The 21,009-nt window shown below is 36.1% G+C and overlaps 1 protein-coding gene across 2 annotated transcripts in view; it reads right to left on the reverse strand.

The window, feature by feature from the left end:
• Positions 1 to 1,927: 1,927 nt before the first annotated feature.
• LOC149068720 (ubiquitin carboxyl-terminal hydrolase MINDY-2-like) overlaps positions 1,928 to 21,009 on the reverse strand; it is a 41,729-nt gene continuing 22,647 nt past the window's right edge. The window contains exons 7-9 of one of the 2 annotated variants that reach the window (XM_089251374.1): positions 17,514 to 17,624; positions 13,830 to 13,965; positions 1,928 to 2,303 (exon numbers count right to left, since the gene is read on the reverse strand). In XM_089251374.1, coding sequence (XP_089107500.1) covers positions 2,289 to 2,303; positions 13,830 to 13,965; positions 17,514 to 17,624 — 262 coding nt within the window. In that variant the 3' untranslated portion in view covers positions 1,928 to 2,288. Of the gene's footprint in view, positions 2,304 to 11,635; positions 11,904 to 13,829; positions 13,966 to 17,513; positions 17,625 to 21,009 lie in introns of those variants that run through there. The other variant, XM_089251373.1, reaches the window with a different exon arrangement.

A 21,009-nucleotide genomic window follows, 5' to 3' on the forward strand; every position in this document is an offset into this window, starting at 1 on the left:
CAGAAATTCTTTATCCGAGAAAAAAGGAAAAAAATCACATGGGCAAGATCAGGAAAAACAAGCTGGTTGCAGAAGTATCAGAATGTGATGTTTGGACAAGTATTCTGACATCAAGAGGAGCCTTTGAGAAGGCACATTGTCATGATGGAGCACGCACAAATTGGCCTTCAAAAGATCTGGTAACTTGCGCTTTACCAAATCATGCAGTCGTTTAAGGACTCATGGGTCCCCTCTGGTGTCAGATTTACCTGTCAAAACATCATATTCTGATACTTTCACAGCCATTTTATTATCCCCCCCCCCCTTCCGATCTAGCTCCATTCGACTTTTTCCTTGGTTGGATCTGAGAGCAACAATTCTCAGTTTCTGTAGAAGTGCAGGAAGCAGCAATGAAGGCACTGGAGGGCCTAACAAAATAGGCTTGCAATCCGCATTCACATCTTTGTATGAACAATTGCAAAAATGCGTAATTGCACAGGGTAGTTATTACTTCAAAGGAAACACCAAATAAACAGGTTCTATCTGTATTCATTCTTCCGTAATAAAATGTCTTGGAACATTTTAAATGTAGTACTATCTCTCAGCACACATGTTTACCTCTAAAAAACATTTCATGACACAATCATAACTCTAAGCAGTATAATCCCCCCATAAAAGAATTAAATAAAATCATGCATTAAGAGCAGGCCTGTGACTTGATGATCCTTAATTTTTGACAGCTCTATGAACGATTGATACTTCTTTGAATTTTGTCTAACAACAAACAAATCGTCTCTTTCTAAAGATTTATGATATAAAAAAGAGCTAGTAAAAGCAAATCTTTTTTAAATAGAAAATTCATTGCATAGATAAACATTTCATTCTCTGTCTGACAATTTTTCGAAAACTCTAATAGACTAGTTCTACTGATATACATCAGCTTACAGTAAACTTTCACACGGATCCATGAGCATCAACACAGATTATTAATACAAATTATGCCCACATTAAATAAAATATTGAATACAGTAATATAATTTGTATATACAAATTTGCATAATATATATCTTCAAATGATATAAACTGAACTAAATATCTTGTTTGAAAATTTCCCATGTTATATACAAAACTTGATTTGAAACAATTTTTTTCCCACCTGGTATATACAAGAAATAAAAATATATATATAATCATTTACATGCGAGCATTCAACAATTTCTATACAATAGAAAAGCTTCTTCTTTTCAATCTGAAAATTCTCAACATTCATTATCGCTAGAATAAGAAGAACCTGTACAGATAAAGACACATTCACTTCGATTAGAAAAAAACGAGCATGTTGTGAACACATTTTTTGTAAGGCCAATGAAAACTATACCATCGTCAGCAACAGCAGCAGTGTGACATTCACATGTGTATGCAAACGTACACACACACACATATCCTGAAAAACTAATATTTAAAAAATTTAATTACACTTACGAAAATGATATAGACATCTCTTTCAAACATTCAAAATATTGGGAAATAGACATCAGTGTGTGATAGAAACATGTTTTTTTTAAAAATCCGTATGAAAATAGACCTCAAAATGATCGGTTATATTTTCCAAATCTCCTGTGCAAAGCACAGATAATACTATGCTTATTATTGTGCATAAAATATGAAAAGGTAATATCATTAAGGTCACTATGAAAAAAATTGGACTGAAATCACTTTTTTTTTCCCAACCACAAATACCATAATACCATATAATTATAACCAGAGCTTGATAAATCGACAAAAAAATCAGCCACCAAAGTAAAAAACATTTTCAGATTTTTTTCTGGGATCTTTCCCTATGTTGGTGACATGCCAACCTTACATGACTCCAAAAATTGTATGTTGTCTTCATGTTCCAATCACACATAATTTGGACACCAAGTTACCAATTTTTTTTTTTTTTTTTGGCATAGCGACGAGGTACCTGGGATTTGTCAAGCTGTGGCTAGAACACTATAGTTGTTAACACAAACTACCGGGAAAATATGAACATGTGTCTCCCACAGTTATTACACTGTATATTTTTTTTACAAAAAGTGTTTCTGAACTAATCTGATCTAAAGCTACCTAAGAACAGGAGAAAGATAGAGAGAGAAAAAGCAAAATAGTTTCTCTGTGACAGGAACAACATTTTCAAAATTAAATATGCCATATTTTGACATTTTTAATACATACAGCTATATATAAATGTATAGTTTTTTTTTTTTAACTCAGAAGGCCATACAAATAAGATGACTTGTGGCTTTTCTTCATACCTTGTAGCCATTTCATAGGATGATACACTGAAAATATAACATTAATGACATTATTTTATGCTGGTTATACGATTAATACAACTCAATACACAAACGCAAACATGAGCACAAAATACAGCTACATACACCTTTAATCATGACCTCAAATCATTCATAAGGTCACGGTAGTTGAATTCTTGAGAATAATGTTATAAAGAGAGGTTTCAGTCTGTTATGTATCAGTGGAATTTTGCATGCAAACATTACCAAAATTTGTCCTTCATTTAATTCTTAAGGTCATTGCAAGTATCATAATTCAGAGTTATTTTTCACCTACAAAGGTGACTTTGCACCAACACTGAAAAAAGGATTCCATGTTACCTAGTGGCCATTCTAATGAATTTCCCAGTTTCGATTCTGTCCAGTAGGAGGCATTATTGGTCAACTCCTATATTTGAGTTACTTATGCATTCAAAATTTTTTGACTGAAAATTTAACTTTTTCTAGACAAAAGTTCCAGCTGAAATTGAGCAGCACAAATATGTTCAGCAAATGATATCCAAGATGGCAAATTGAATCCTTTTTCAGCATTGGTGCAAAGTAGTTCCAGATTATGGTATGTAAAACATGCAGAAAAGCCCCTTTCATCCTAAAATAAGTTGTGAACAGAGAAACTTACAGCTGTGCAACTTAGTAATCATATAGTAAGCTGATCAAATCGAATCAGATGCAACGGGCAGCAAGGCGTAAAATAATGGTTTGGGCAAATGTAGAAAATTAAAATTTGTATGACCCATGATCCAAATAAAGAAAATACCCATTGGTAGAAATTGTGCCTTTCTATATCATAAAAAATGAAATCTACCTCTGTAATATTTAGAAGAGAAAAATTTGCTAAAAGATATTGCTAATTTAAATTCTTTATTTTCCAACAATCTCCACAAAATCTTTTACAACTTGGTTGCGCTTTAGGGCTTGAGAAATAACATAAATAAAAAATTATCAATATCTTAGCAAGTCTTTAAATGTTATGAAGTAACTTGTTTTGGTATAATAGTCACTAAAAATTTTGTTTTCATATGTACTTTGATTATTCCATGTGCTGTTTTTTTTTTCATCATAGTTTCTTTACTATACCGTTATCCTTGTTGTATAGCTATAGCTATCTTTGTTTGCAAGCTATTTCAAAAGTCAAAAGACTTCCCCATGCACCTGGCTATAAATGTTATTGATTGCAATGACATTTATAGAACTCATTTAAACATCATTTGATCATTCTGTCAAACCAGTGTGTGTTTTCTGCACACAAGGGGCAATTATATAGATCAGAAACCACAATTTATTGCTGAAACCGAGCTGTACAGTTCAGCACAATTTCCCCCTCTTATGTCTTGCCAAGAAGTTGGTGCATTAACCCCTCAGTGGGAGACTTTTTACAATAATTTTGTCGATACATGTTTCTGTTATACTTATTTAAATCTTATTTCATTTTTTATATTAACGAATGACGTATAAGTAAAATGCCTTCATGAAATGAGAATTTCTACTATACTACAAAAGGAGTAACTAAGTGCACCCACGTCTAGTTCCAAAAATCTGGGATTGAAACCTAAATAAGGTATTTTGGTGTATTGGACAAGCTGGTTTGGGGTCAATCTGAACTGGATAATTAGTCTATCTGACTAATTATCTAAGCATTTATGACAAAAAAGGACTGTCAGTTCAATGATTATATATGAAATAGTATTGCAACTTTGAAATTTTCAAGCTTGAACTAGTTTTGGCTTCTTACTTCCAGGGGGGTCTGTCCAACCAAACATTTGGGTCCAGAAAATGGACCCTACACCAAAATACAATTTGGCCCTCTATGGTAAAGTGTTTATTTAAATATACATTCAAAATTCATGGTTAAAAAACCCTGTAATACCAATTGCTTTTTTTTTTTTTTTTTGGTATTTTATAAAGTATATCTTTTAGTGTCATTTCAGTACAAAATACAGATATGTAAATATATTTTCTCTATCTATAAAGAGTTGATGTGTGTCATGTCTGTCTCATTTTTCAAGAGCTGCTGAAATTTTGTGTGTTCAGGTATTTATAAAATTGCACTGAATTAAAGGAATTTGGAATAGAATTCAAGGTAAAAACTATTCAACTGCTAAGCAAGATTTTATCTGTTTATAAATAACATTGAACTCAAGGCAAACTATATTTTATCCTTAATTAACCCTACATTTGACAAATCGGGGGAAAAAAATTAGGCACCAGCTGACTTTTTTTAGGAACCAAGCTTGGTTTTCTTCTCAAGAGAAACAGTCCTAAATGATCAAATCAATAGACTTTCTGGATATTATGCATAGGTGAACTTGGGGGAAAAAGTTAAATTGTCTCTACCGGGAATCAAACCTAGGACCTCTTGAGAACCGGTGAGCACACTGACCATTACGCCATAGAGACAAGATCATTTTTCCCTTAATAATTTGATATTTGGTTAACAATTTGATGTATCATACTAGACCTAACATTTAGCCTATACTGTCAGAAGTTGATTTAACAATTCAGGGCTTCACAAATCCCAGGCACCAGGTCGCCACTGCGATGAAAAAATTAACATTTTCACACCCAATTCCCCCATAGCTGAATTGAAGTCTTAGGACAGCAAAAAATTATCAGAAATTAGGAAACCCTTTCTATGCTAGCAGACACACTGACCCAAGTCCTGGACACTCAAAGAATACACTATTTTGAACCAATTTTGTCGATAAAAAAAATGCTTGCTGCCTAAATTTTTCTCTGATTTGTCAAGCCCTACAAAAATTATTCAGCTGCCCCGAGTGATATGATGTCTGAAAGCCATGGTGCAACCAAAATGATCAAATACGATATTTTTCATAATAACAATAGGATAAAATTTTTCCAATCTCAATGCATTTCTTTAAGATTTCACATTTACGGAAAAATAAATTCCAAAACTTTTTAACATCTTATATATAAATGTGAAAGTATGTATGTATGTATGTATGTATGTATGTATGTATGTATGTATGTATGTATGCTCTTTATACAAATCTACAGTTTTAGACCGATCGTCGCCAGATTTTGCATATATACCAAACAGGACCGGGATTGAGCCGTAGGCTACTTTAAAAGTTCGTCAGAGCTGGGCAAATGCCCGAAATGGGCGAAAAACTGTCGGGCAACAATGGTTTTGGGGGCCTCAACAATCACTTTCGGAACGTTTACTTTGGTTGCCGCGGTTTCCAACAATGCGTTTCAGACGTATATATATGCCTTTACAATGGTTTGTCACACCTTCAATTCTGTTATTATAACAGTTTATTCATTTATAACGGTTTGTCACTCTTTTCCAATCCTCCCAGTAATTGAAGAAAACCCGGGTATTTCTGCTAGCCTATATACAGGGTGTCCTGTAAGTGATAATCCGCCCATCGTATAGGTATAGTTTCAATTTAAAAAATGCTTAAAAGGCGGTTGAATAATATTCGCTGCACAAGCATTTCACCGAAGAGATGCCATTCACTTTCAAGCGATTACAGTTCCCGATTCGTTTAGCTTTTGCCATGACAATCAACAGAGCGCAAGGCCAGTTGTTAGTAGTGGCAGGTATCAACCTACTTGAGCCCTGTTTTTCACACGGACACCTTTTCGCGTGTTGGTAATAGCAAAAATTTGTACATCTATACACCAGATGGAAAAAGAAAAAATATTGTGTATTCATAAGCGATTGCCTGAAGATTTTAATTAAAATATTTAAAAATAAAAGTAATTTTTTCTTACTTGATGCAGAAATTTTTTTGATTAAGAAATACGTATATAAATAATATATAAGCTATACGTATATAAATTTTTTACGGGGCGGGCATCGTCGCCGGGTTTCAGCTATGTTTCTCAACCACCGCCCATTGTATAGGTATAGTTTCAATTTAAGAAATACTGAAAATGCGTTCGAATAATATTCGCCGCAAGCTGGACACATGACGTCACCAACAACAGAGAACAACAACTACGACGACAAAACTGAGAATAAAAATACTGAAGTGAAGGAAACAACTCTGACCATCACAGACGCTCGCTCATTCTGATCACAATATTCTTCCACTGTGTAAGATGCCTCCTAAAAAGCGAGCAGCAATCGGAAAAATTTCGACTGAAGCGAAACGGTCGCGATTGGCAAGGAAAAATGAGTCTTCAGAGCGGACTAAACAAAGACAATATGCTAATCGAACTAGGTCCTCCACTTCCAGGACAAATGAGACTCCAGAACAAACTGAAGAACGCCTCTCTGCTAATCGAACTAGGGCCTCCACTTCCAGGACAAGTGAGACTAAAGAACAAACTGAAGAACGCCTATCCGCTAATCGATCTAGGGCTTCCACTTCCAGGACAAGTGAAACTAAAGAACAAACTGAAGAACGCCTATCCGCTAATCGAACTAGGGTCTCCACTTCCAGAACAAATGAGACTCCAGAACAAACTGAAGAACGCCTCTCTGCTAATCGAACTAGGGCCTCCACTTCCAGGACAAGTGAGACTAAAGAACAAACTGAAGAACGCCTATCCGCTAATCGATCTAGGGCTTCCACTTCCAGAACAAATGAGACTCCAGAACAAACTGAAGAACGCCTCTCTGCTAATCGAACTAGGGCCTCCATTTCCAGGACAAGTGAGACTCCAGAACACACTGAAGAACGCCTCTCTGCTAATCGAACTAGGGCCTCCATTTCCAGGACAAGTGAGACTCCAGAACACACTGAAAAGCGTCTATCTGCTAATCGAACTAGAGCCTCCATTTCCAGGACAAGTGAGACTCCAGAACACACTGAAAAGCGTCTATCTGCTAATCGAAATAGGGCCTTCACTTATAGAGAGCATGCTTTTCAAGATCTGAAAAAAGCTGCATTTGCATACAATGCTGAACTTGATTATCACGAACATCCAGCAGTCTTGATTGGCCAAATGGAGAAGGTCTGTGTCCATTGCCAAGCTTATAAATGGGATGGTGAGGCGCCTGGGATGTGCTGCTCAAATGGAAAAGTCAAGCTGCCATTAATCAATCAACCACCTGAACCACTTCGCACTTTGATGGCTGGAACCACACCAGATTCCAAGCACTTTCTGCAAAACATCAGAAAGTACAACTCCTGCTTCCAAATGACCTCTTTCGGAGCAACAAAAGAAATTGGCGAGCCTGGATTCATGCCTACATTCAAAGTACAGGGACAAATTTACCATCTTTCAGGGTCACTGCTCCCAGGAACGAATGAAGAGCCGAAATTTTTGCAGATTTTCTTCATGGGAGACCAACATGCAGAAGCTCGACAACGATGCTCCAATATTCCAACCACCAAACAGCATATCGTCCGGGCGCTACAACAATTCCTCCACGAACACAATTCCTACGTGAATTTGTTCAAGACTGCTCTGGAGCGTATGCCAAGAGATGATTACCAAATAATTATCAGAGCAGATAAGACTCCAGTAGGCGCCCATCCACGGACATTCAATGCACCAACAATTGATGAGGTGGCGATTGTTATTGTGGGGAATGAATTTGAAAGCCGCGATATTGTTCTACAGAAAAGAAATAACAGGCTACAGAGAGTAACGGAGACTCATAGATCGTACGATGCTCTCCAATACCCGATCATCTTTTGGCAAGGCAATGACGGTTATAACTTTGGAATTACTCAGATCAATCCAACTACAGGCGACACGCTACCGGGAAAGAAGGTATCTGCCATGGACTTTTATGCATTCAGATTGATGAGAAGGGTAGGAGATGAAAATCATTTATTAAAATCCCGGCAGCTCCTCCATCAGTTTGTAGTAGATATGTACGCCAAAATCGAAAGTGAACGGCTACTCTACATCCGAACAAACCAAGAGAAACTGAGAGTAGATGACTACATTCATCTTAGAGATGCTATGGCCAATGACGCGAATCCAAATGAATTGGGGAGAATGGTGATTTTGCCAGCAACCTTTACTGGCGGTCCAAGACACATGCATGAGTACACCCAGGATGCAATGACTTACGTCAGGAGTTATGGTCGCCCTGACCTGTTCATCACCTTCACATGCAATCCACTTTGGTCTGAAATACAAGAGGCTCTTCTGCCTGCTCAGAAAGCTACAGATCGACATGACCTGATTGCCAGAGTGTTCAAGAGAAAATTAACAAAACTGATGAACGTCGTGAAGAAGTGCCATATTTTCGGAGAAACGAGATGCTGGATGTATTCAATCGAATGGCAAAAAAGAGGTCTCCCACATGCCCACATCCTCATCTGGCTGCGAGAAAAAATTCGGCCAACTGATATCGACAACGTCATCTCTGCCGAATTGCCTAATCCAGATCAAGATCCATTGTTGTTTCAGATCATCACCAAAAATATGATTCACGGACCCTGTGGAGCGCTAAACACGAACGCTCCTTGCATGATGAATGGTCAATGCTCCAAGAAATATCCACGCACAATGCTACAAGAAACACAGACTGGCCAAGATGGCTATCCTCTGTACAGGAGACGAAAGCCCGAAGATGGCGGATTCACCACAACATTGAAAATACGCCATGTAGACGTTAACGTTGACAATAGGTGGGTAGTTCCATATTCCCCAATATTGTCAAAAATGTTCCAGGCGCACATTAATGTAGAGTCTTGCCAGTCTGTAAAAGCCATCAAGTATATTTGCAAGTATGTTAACAAAGGAAGTGACCAAGCAATTTTTGGATTGGGCCAACAAACGAACGATGAGATTTCAACATTTCAATTGGGAAGATACATTTGCAGCAACGAAGCAATTTGGCGAATCCTCAGCTTCCAAATTCACGAACGCTACCCATCGGTTCAACATCTGAGTGTTCACCTTGAAAATGGCCAGAGGGTGTATTACAATCCAGAAAACCTCCAAGCAAACAACTTGCAACAGCCACCAAAGACAACACTGACCGAATTCTTTGAATTATGTAAGACCGACGTATTTGCCAGAACACTTTTCTACTGTGATCTTCCCCGGTTCTACACATGGAATACATCAAGCAAAAAATGGCAGCGACGCAAACAAGGAACTGATGTTGCAGGACATCCTGGGGTTAAATCATCAGAAACACTTGGCCGCATTTATATTGTTCATCCGTCAAGTGGCGAATGCTTCTTTCTGCGTATGTTGCTTCACATCATCAAAGGACCAACAACATTCGATGATTTGAAAACATTTAATGGTCAAGTTTGTGCAACCATGCAAGAAGCATGCCAAAAGCGAGGATTGCTGGAAAACGATGACCACTGGGATTTGGCAATGACTGAAGCTAAAATCACTCAATCTGCCATTCGTCTAAGACATCTTTTTGGCATTCTTTTATCTACCCAATCTGTGTCAAATCCACTTCAATTGTGGGAAAAATACAAAGATGATCTCAGTGAAGACATTCTTATGAGAATCAGACGGGAAAATCCAAATTTAGAAATTGAATTTTCACCAGACATGTACAATCAAGCTCTCATCCATTTAGAAGACCTTTGTTTGTCAATGGCTGGAAAAGACCTCAGACAGTGCTCTTTGCTTCTTTCACCGCAACGAACTAACACCAACAATCTCACTCATGAAATTATGCGGGAGAGAAATTACGATGTTAATGAATTACAGTCATATATTGCAGCGAAAGAACCACTTTTAACTTTCGACCAAAGACAAGCCTACAATCAAATTCAGCAAACGATTAACGATGGAAATGGCGGCATCTATTTCCTCGATGCTCCCGGTGGCACTGGCAAAACGTTCCTTATCAATTTACTTTTGGCAAAGGTGAGACAACAAAAGAAAATTGCAGTAGCAGTGGCCTCTTCTGGCATAGCCGCAACACTACTAAATGGAGGTCGGACGGCACATACCGCCTTCAAATTACCACTGGACTTGAACCATAACGAATCTCCAGTTTGCAACATTTCCAAGGGAACAGGCCCAGCAAAAGTGTTGCAAGAGTGCAGCCTCATAGTTTGGGATGAGTGTACAATGTCTCACAAACGGGCCCTGCAATCTGTCAACATGTCACTTAAAGATCTGCGAGGAAATCAGCGGCTCATGGGAAAAGTGGTTGTTTTGTTGGCTGGAGATTTTCGTCAGACTCTGCCTGTAGTTCCGCGTTCAACGCCAGCTGATGAATTTAATGCTTGCCTCAAATCATCAACACTCTGGCACGAAGTTAAAAAATTATCATTATCCACCAACATGCGAGTTCAACTGCAAAATGACTCAGCACTGCAATCATTTTCACATCAGTTGATCAAACTTGGCAATGGAAGAATTCCCGTAGACCCAAGCACCGGACTGATTACGTTCCCAAATGGATTTTGCCAGTTGTTAAATTCAGTTCAAGAACTTGCAGACAAAGTTTTCCCAAATATTGAACAAAATCACCGAAACCATGAGTGGCTTTGTGAGAGAGCGATTCTGGCACCGAAAAATGACAGTGTGAACAAAATCAACGAAAAAATCCTAAAAATTATTCCAGGAGACTCCAAATCTTATAAATCGGTTGACACTGTCACAGACACAACGCAGACAGTTCTGTATCCTGCAGAATTTCTGAACTCTTTGGATATTCCGGGTGTGCCACCACACAACTTGACCCTCAAAGTCGGAGCACCTATAATGCTTTTAAGAAATTTGGAGACACCGAGACTCTGCAATGGTACCAGACTCTGCGTGAAGAAATTGCTCAATTACATCATCGAAGCAACAATTTTAACTGGATGTGCCAAAGGAGAAGACGTCTTCATTCCACGTATCCCAATTGTCACTGAAGAAATTCCATTCACTTTCAAGCGATTGCAGTTCCCGGTTCGTTTAGCTTTTGCCATGACAATCAACAAAGCGCAAGGCCAGTCGTTAGCAGTGGCAGGTATCAACCTACTTGAGCCCTGTTTTTCACACGGACAGCTTTACGTCGCCTGTTCGCGTGTTGGTAATCCCAAAAATTTGTACATCTTCACACCAGATGGACAAACAAAAAATATTGTGTATCCACAAGCGATTGCTTGAAGTCTTTAATTAAAATATTTAAAAATAAAAGTAATTTTTTCTTACTTGATGCAGAATTTTTTTGATTAAAAGAAATAATTAATAAGCTATACATATATATAAATTTTTTACGGGGCGGGCAACGTCGCCGGGTATCAGCTAGTTTACCATAAAAAGAAAAATGTGTAACTTTGTTCTATTACTTTATCTTCACCAAGGAATAGCCACCTCCCAAACTTCTTACAAAATTGATATTTACAAGAACTTCTAACAAAGAACAAATCATGTTTCCTCAGTCATAAATAATCAATGGCAAGAATTTAAAAAAATAGATTCTAGAGATTCATAATCTTGTTTTAATGAGGCAACAGCTATATTCTAACAATGGAAGTTCTTTTTCCAATTTACAGAACATAAAATAATATGATTCAAACAAATTTTCGAGGAACATTTTTTTTCCCTTTGCTCAAATCACAAACAAATGATTCATTAAAATTTGTTTCTTTTATTTGGCTTCTTTTTTTTCTTTTTCTTCTTCGATTTTTTGACAAACTGCCAACAGTGATCTCCGTCTTCCTCATTCTTGCAATCATCATCTTTTTGCTGATAGACAAAATCTTAATAACTTATTACAGAAAACACTCTGAATTCAAAGCGCGAGATAAATATCATCAATCAAAATATAAATTTCCCTGTGCCTTAGAGTTTTTGAGAAAAGAAACAGAAGAACAGGAGGAAATGTCATGATTCATAAGAAAAACATTTCCTCAACTTTTCAGTAGAGTTTCAGGAAATAAAGAAGTCAGTGAATCTTTTGCTCTTTCATTTTTTTTTAATGGAAAATAATCCTGAATTATAAGAAAATTGAGCAGGAATATAGCCAAATCAAAGAACTGGAGTCTCTCTCATAAGCTCAAACAGTTGATCTTTCACACCGAAGCATAAAATATAGATAAAATCTTGAAATAATATTGGCTGATGAAAAGCCAATAGGGAAGAGAAATAAAAAGAGAGCGATTCAAAAAATTGTACAGGGTGTCCCTGCCGAATTTACCCAAAAGTATAGATTTGTGCCGAGAGAATCACACATGCTTTATTATGAACATGCTGCTCCGTCTATAAGGGAATTACTCCAAATTTTCTATCAACATGCTGAACATGCACACTTTTGACAGCTACTTGGAGATGTTTTTTGCAGAAGTCACACGATGATGAAACAAACTTTATGTTAGGTTCACAACACATACACGCACATTCAAACATGTACTAATTCATAAGAAGTTCCGCAGAGGACTATGGACAAGGTGCATGTGCAGACATGCCAACATTGGCTTGAAGTTTGTCACTGGTGAGAGATGAATGATCCGCTTTGCCATGTGGAGGGAGTGGGGGTACCTCCTAACAACATAATCATGGCAATTCATTTTTAATTGAAATTCATTGAACACAGCACTTCATTGCCACCGGAACTTTGAGAGCTAAGACAACATGAGCGCTTGTTAGGGAAAATATCTTATCCATGTTCTTCCCCGGAATGGAACCTGGAACCTGATGGCAACCTTCATGGTGGTAGACAAGCATCTTACCATCACGCCACTCGGCACACTTACATGCTGACTGGCAGCCAGCATATGATGGCTATTACCACTAATAAATCACACATGCAGAGTTGCTACTGAAACGGATTGTCCATAGTTTCTTCAGATGATCGCAATAAACTACGGAGGTACAGGAGATTTTGCATCCCAACTGCTAGATATAAGTATTATGTTCTTATTTTATATATATAAAATAAACCTTCTTTGATATTATTTTAAATTAAGTTGAACAAATTCAAAGATGGGCTTCTATTTTGACATCTTGATGAAATGCATAGCTTCACTTTGGATCAATGTTATTATGTCAAACTCCATGATAAAAAAAAATCTTATAATAATACAGTAAACTGTTGCTTATATGTAAATTTTAAATTTACTTTTTGAAACATAACTTTGTTATGTGAAATTCATTAAAATTGTTATCAATGCACTGTATTCGAGAAAATACAGTTTACAAAAATTTACCAGTTATGGCAGGGATGGCCAACAGCTAGCCATGCGGCCCGCAAGGTGATTTTGTGTGGCCCCCAACTAAGCAAAAATACTGTGTATTAAATAGTTCATTATTTGAGCTATTGTTTTCAATAACAGACTTCCTTATTAACATTAAAAAATGATACATTAAAATTAAAAAAAATAATGGAATACACCAACCAATAAAAAATGATGAAACATATCTCTTAAATACACTGATCTCTCATTTATGCATTGGTGCAAGGAAAAAAAAGATGCATAAATGAGAGAGGCATATAAGTTAATAGCATTAGTTACTGATATCTTTAAGCGGGAGTGCAAAAAATCATCTTAACACTGACAGGATATATATATATGTGTGTGTGAAAGATCACTCTCTGTAGTTATTTTTTTTCTTCAACTTCAAAATAAACTAAAAAAAAAAAAAAACGTAGGAAATTAGCAGACTTTTACTTACTTCCCTACTTCTATTCCTGTTGGCAGCATTAGGCACTGGGTTGCTGATTTGCGAGGAGGAAGGAGATGTCTGCTGTGACCTCTGTACTACCTCAGCTCGATTTTCAAGTTCTTGTAAGCGACGAGCTAACTCCTCACTAAAAGAAAATATTAAACACATTTTCTTCTTAATTTGGAATTTGCTTGAAAAATAAACTTGACATGAATTAATTATTAAAACCAATAATGTACTTGAAATCTTGTACTGCAAAAAAACAATTGCTAGAGTCAAAAATCTAGCAAACTGAAATTTACCCCCTAATATGTCGCACATCCTATCAATACTCATGACATAAAAATTACATTTTCTTTTATATACAGTGAAACCTGTCCAAGACTGACACAGTAGGCGTACAAGATGAAAACCTGTCTTGAATGGAACAGAAAAATAGAGAGTCGAGTAGATAATTAATGCTTTTTCAAGTATGAGAAACCTCTTTAAAGCGCCGTTCACATATGCAAATATTGCAATAGGATTGGGAGTGCTAGCACCCGCTTGACGACTTTTTTCCTTCTTGAGGAAGGAAATGAAAAGCAGTCATTGGCGAAATTTCTTGAAGTGGGTTTTAAACCCGCTTCAATTTCCCATGTGAACGGGGCTTAAGACTGAATTGTCTAACGTAAAACAAAACAAAACGCATATTTAGTCAATTTTCAAATTTAAAAAAAACCTGCTGAAACGGAAATAATTTTTGGCCAAGTGGAAGTTTTTGTCTTCCAGATGGAAGAAAGTTGTACTGATCTTCCTTTTGTTAGAAAACTCTTAATTCGTGGAAAAACAATGAATGCTTATAATCTACCTGAACTTGTTCTCGAAGTAAGGAGTTGGGTAGAAAAGCACAGATTTACTATTCAACATTTAGTAAGAGCCTGTTTAACATTTCATCTATGATGGAAATGGTGGCTTTTGTTAGAAAACACATTTCTTAAAAAAATGTTGATAATTTCCATTTAAACTAGTTTGGGAAAGAAATGGGGAATGGAAATCGAATTATTGTTCACAATTTAGTGATACCATGTTTTGGTTACTGCAGAGGTTTTCATTCAGTATAGAGATGGCCACCAACCACAAAGAAACGTGTAATGAACACAAAAATAGTGTTGATAGAGGCAAAAAAGTGAAATTTAAATGTTACAGATATATATAGAAGCTTTCTTTCACAAATGTTATATTGGTTGTTGATCTCATTGTTACTATTTTTAGACGAGTACACAATATCTCTATTTTTCATTTTTTGGCAAAAGTTTTCACTACATTGCTATTCATGAGAACGTTTTATATTGAACTTTAGCTATCAGCGCATCAAATATGAAATTTCAAATGCATAGTAATTTCAAAAACCAAACATGAAAAGATTTGAAAAAAGAATATATTCATGTCTCTGTTTAATACTTGTTAGCTTACAGTAGTTAGGGTGATGTTCTTAAAATTTAAGTTTCGCAAAAATAAATCACTGCATATATATTTTTATGTGCACCTTTATAAAATAGAAACCTATCTGGAACAGAAAATAATTTGAGTGTCTTGACGTTCCATTTTATACAGGTTTCACTGTATAAATTTTACATTACGAAACATGATTTAACATACATGCACAAAACAAATAAAAAATTCCATAGTAAAAATACAATAACTGGTGAACGAGGAAAACTTCAGTCAAAAGTTTTGCCAAGTCAAATTTCTATAATTCACATTTTTAATATCTTAGTGGAAGAGCATTGTATACATGGAAGAGTAAATAATCTTTTGTGTGATATAACCACAAAAGTAGAATGAAAAAGGCAAATACACAAAAAATAAATTCCTATAACACATTTTGGCACACAGTACGGGCCCCATATTCAGAGGAAAAATACCATCAAACCTGTATCTTGAAAGTGACAGGACAGAAAAACTTTTGATAGAGTTATAGTTTTAGAGAAACAGAGTTTTTGCATATGAGAGGAAAAACAAAAATTTTGATTGACAAAAAACTAGACTTCATACTAATTAAATTTTTTTGGCAAGTTACATAATCAATGTTCTAATGTTTATAATAAACCTAATCAACAATTCAACACTACCGATCCAAATGTGATGGCTTAGGTTCATTATGTGTGGGAATTTTAAGAAAATTTGAATAGACTAATCAAATAACTCCATTTTGAAAGCAACCAATCAGAACATTGCATTAGACCTTCATGAATTATGGCTTACATGAAGGTCTTAGACCCCTTGACGTCAGACTTGAATAAACATTTTCTCTGCCAAGCAACCAGTAATCACCACAAGAAGAAACATGATTCCAGTGAGATTCCTGGTCAACCTAATAGTGGTTATATTTTTCCTCTGAAGACGGCACCTACACTGTGTCAAAATGCATTAGGAATTATTTTTTTTTTTTGTGTATTTGCCTTTTTTGTTCTTTCTTATAAGCATCATATGGAGGGCTCAGAAGCCAATCAGTGCAAGTCAATAAACACTAAAAATGAGAAAACAATCTTTCCATTCCGTGGTCAGTATAAGTGACACCATCTTCTGTTGTAATATAAATATACCAGTTAAGAAGTACTTGCAATACCAAAGTCATTTTCAGAAAATTGACTTTTACTCATTAGATTCTGAACTCTTCATATGCGTAAGAATGAATCAATATAATGAAGTAATTTTGATCTACTCAGTAATATATTTTCTATGAATTGAAGAGTTCTTACAACTCAAAGTAATATCTATTGCTGGAAACACTTTGAGAAATTCTACACAACGCAATAGATACACTAGTTTTTGACCTGTGAATGATAACAGCATCCCATATCTTACCCGTAGACTGAAAAAGTTATATATCCCTGCTGATATACAAGGTAGCTACAAGTATAATTAAATTAGAACATTATGAGTTACCTTACAACCTTGACTACCCCTAACAAAATTATGAAACTTCAAAGGGTAATAATGAAAGGATGGGGAGAATTTCCAAAGGCCCCTTTAAAGACCAAAAGTCTCAGCATAGCTTTTGGTAGGGAACTACAGTTTTCGCAAAAGTATTACACCAACAAAGCATGTTCATTTAAACTCAAAGTTAAATTCTTTAGTGAAGAATTAATAATGGAAATGATTCTGCTGGAAATATTTAGAATCTTTACAAAAAATTGGTGTTTGCTATGCAAAACACTTTGCATAGAAAACACCATCTTGTGATATATGTCGGAGAACTGATCTTTTTTCCTATCCCATTATAAACCTTTTAAGTTGCATTAATGAAATATCTTTAAAAGCCTCTTATTTTAGCACTGACAAGCCCAGAGATTTTGGAAAGTTGATTTCTCAATGGAACGCTTTTCCCTATGCCCCTTAGTTTGAGCCTACTGACAATATGAATAAAACCTACTCTTAAAAAGATATGGCATTTTGAAGAGGGTCTAGGGATTTCTGCTGCGCCACTTATGGCTGTATTCACTGACAGAGTTTAATTGCAATTGCGGGTTAAAGGATTAGAGATCGAAGCAGATATTGGTTAAATTTAGGATTTTAACCAATCCGTGTCTATCTCTAATCCTTTAACCTGCGAGTGCAGTTAAACTCTGTCACAGAATTAAGAAATTTATTATACACGGAGAAGGGAAAAGTTGTGCAGCAAAACAACATTTATAACAGAAAAATCCTCACTCAGGTAAGGTTTGTGCTGCCCCCAGACTTTTCTTCTTATATTCCTCCCATTCTTGATCTGTCTTGTGTTGTACATGCTGTTCCTCTTGTAGACTCAGAGCCACTAAATAGCTTTAAATAACATGAAAAATTCAATGTCACACAATGGAAAATTAAACTTTATTAGGAGGACATACGATTTACAAATTTGCAAAATACAGCAGTACTGTGATTTCCAAGATTGTTCCTATAACTTACTTGTATCTTGAAATAAATTTCCCCACATACAAAATAATGATCTTAATTCCCTCTATGCTCCGAAAATATCAACACTTATGAATTATTTAGAATGGCATGATGTGCAGCAGTGGTTCCTCAGGGATCTACAGCTTTTCACCGAGGGTCCACAGCCCAATTGCAGCCTCATAAAAAAAAATGTAAGCTAAAGCTGAAAAAATAACTAAAATTTCATGGCTCACAAGCTAGCTTTGCACCAAAAGATTTTCTGTATCTGGCTGTAACTCGTAAAATAAAGTTTCATCTTAAATGACAAAAAAGATTTTAAATTAATGTGCAAAAACACAGATACAATGTTGGAAGACTTGCAGTAGTAATATTGCAGCTGTGGTGGTCGAGTGGTCATAGTGAAGGATTCGTATCGTGAGGATCCGAGTTGAACCCCATTGTTGCTGCAGTCGTGGTCGGCTGAAGTTGGTTTTCTGTGTTTCACAACTTTGAGGCACAAATGCGATCCAATCTCTCTGTTGAAAAGTTGCCACAGAGAGCAACAGGCCTACAACACTATAATTATTTATTCATTACACTTCACTCACTATGAGTTGAGAACTCCTAATTTAAAAAAATGATTGTAGGTGGCAGCACTACACATAACAAGCATTACAGAGAAAAACTACACTGAAGGTTCACCATACATACACGTTCCAACATGTACCAATCCATTATAAGTTCCGCAGAGGAATATGGACGAGGTGCATGTCTGGTTCAGTAGTAGTATTGCAACAGGCCCACAATGCGATTATTCAATTATTACACTTCACTCATAGTTTAAAAAATTTATGGCAAATGGCAGCACTACACATAACAAGCATTACAAAGAAGCAACCTTCACATCAGATTCGCAATATGTACATACACATTCCAACATGTACTAATTCGTTAGTTCAGCAGAGGAATATGGACGAGGTACATGTGTGGTTTCACAGTAGTAGTCCTTCATCACTGTCATGATTTGACAAAAATTGTACTTGTGGTGACATCTCTTGATAGGAATATGAAACATTGTTTTAGTTCAGGCAGTCCAGAAATTGCTATCGCATCACATTTACTAGTACTGGATAGAATGCCGTCGTCGTCCCACATTGTTCGAGAACATTCACACTGATAGATGGCTGTAGTTTCTGCTGCTATGTCTGGGGATACATGTCAGACCCCAAGATTTCTAGGGGTAGGGGAGGGTACAGGACAAAGTATTTGGGAACCACTGGGGGTGAGGTGTAAAGCATTATATGTAGAATAGTGAATAATGCAGTTTAGAAACACTCAGTATATTGTTCAAAACACACAAAAAAAATTGTTTAATGAATGAAAACTTTTTCATTCATCAAACAGGAACATCTGCTCATGCATTTCATACTCCCAAGTCAAATATTTGAACAATTTTTACTGGTAGTAACATGGATTTCTCATAAGTTTGCCAATACCACTGTACTAAAATATGGTTTCAAGGCATATACAGTTATAAGAGTACTTTGATATCTTGAAATGTTTCCAGTACGATTGTGATATGGCCTAGTGTTTTAAAAAATTTTATATAGAACAAATTTAAAAAATACACGTGGTTGAAATCATTTCAAGATGTCAAAAATATGAGTAGAGCTTGGACTCGTATAACTGTAGATTCAGAAATATAACCTTTCCGCACACAACATATACCTTTACTCTTGTGTGTGATTATTAATTTAAATAAAACTTTTCAGCATGGAAAAAATTTGCAATTATAACTTGACTAATTGCAAAAAAAATGCATCAAGTTTAAACTTGACACTTAAATGTTTGTGTAAGTACAAAGGTCTTTAAATGTTAATTGCTGCAGCCAATTTGAAGATAAGAATCATCTTTGCACATAAGGCAAGGTCATTCTTTCTATTATGTATTTTCTGGTAGATATCCCTATTAACGGCAACATTTTGTTTGTTGCCGAGCATGTGCCCCAAAGCAGAATATGCCGAAATGTGCAACGCACATCACAGAACAACCAGTGCTGTTGCAGAACAATCTGGAAGAATTTTAAGAAAAGTGTAGAAAAACGCTATAATGTATATTCGAATTTTTACCGCAAAACATTTTCAGTCAGCTGAGAGCTCGTTGCAGAACATCGCAAAACATTCTGCTTTGGGGAGCATGTGTGCATGTGATTTCATTAGTATGTTTTCTTTTACCTTGAAGTTTGCAATCCAAATTTTTTTCTTACTATAGTTTGAATCACAAGGATGGTAGTTTTATATTTGAAAAGTAATATTACTTCAATACAATTTTATGTGTGATTTTTGAGGCTTTGCACATCGTCAATAAAGCCCTATATAAGCAGCAGAATTCGAAAAAGGCTTTTTCAAATGATTTCCCTGGCTTTCAATAAGTGTCATTAACCATGTAAAAAATTTTCAGCTTGGAAAAACAAATTGAGCATTTAGAGATTAACCATTCATTTGTTTTAGTTTATACTAAGACATAAGACGACATCCTGATACAAGATTGGTGAATGATCAACTAACTAAAAACAAGTAGTTGCATATGCGCCATCTATATGTGAAAGGGTACACTGCAAATAGGAATATTCCAGAGTAATGAGGAGCCCCTGGGTGCAATCTTTATAGGTAGTATAGCGACTTCAAATTTTGAGGATTGAAAGCCAATCTCCCCACCCCCAGGTAAAAAGTCTCGTAAAAGATTCTACAAAGGTCCAAATATTAAGTCATTACATTCATTCACAATGTGAAATATAGATGGCAGCACTATGATCCCACAGTACAAATCTTCAATCATTACACTTCACTAAGATCGAAAAATAGATGACAGCACTACAACAGGCCTTACACAGAAACAAACTTCATGTCAGGTTCGCAACACAAACATGCACATTCCAATATGTACCAATTCATTAGAAGTTCCACAGAGGAAAATGGACGAGGTGCATGTGTGGTTCAGTAGTAGCACTATAATCCTGCCTCTGTGGTGGTAAAGTGGTCATAATGACAGACTCTCATCGTGAGGACCTGGGTTCGCACCTAACCGTTACTACAGTGGTGGTCAGCTGAAGTTGGTTTTATGTGGTTCCCAACTTTGAAGTTCAAATGTGGAGTGATCTCGTTAAAGAGTCACCACAGGAAGCAATAGGCCAACAATAATACTATTATGAAAATTATGTAAATAGTCATTTCTCGTCTGTAAATAATCATTAATGCACTTCTCTGTAAATCTCGCCAAATTGACGACAAAC

This window comes from Pholcus phalangioides, unplaced genomic scaffold (assembly GCF_987345545.1).
Source record: "Pholcus phalangioides strain wild (caught in Gottingen) unplaced genomic scaffold, Ppha-v1.0 ptg000024l_1, whole genome shotgun sequence".
In the NCBI taxonomy this organism is placed as follows: Eukaryota; Metazoa; Arthropoda; class Arachnida; order Araneae; family Pholcidae; genus Pholcus; species Pholcus phalangioides.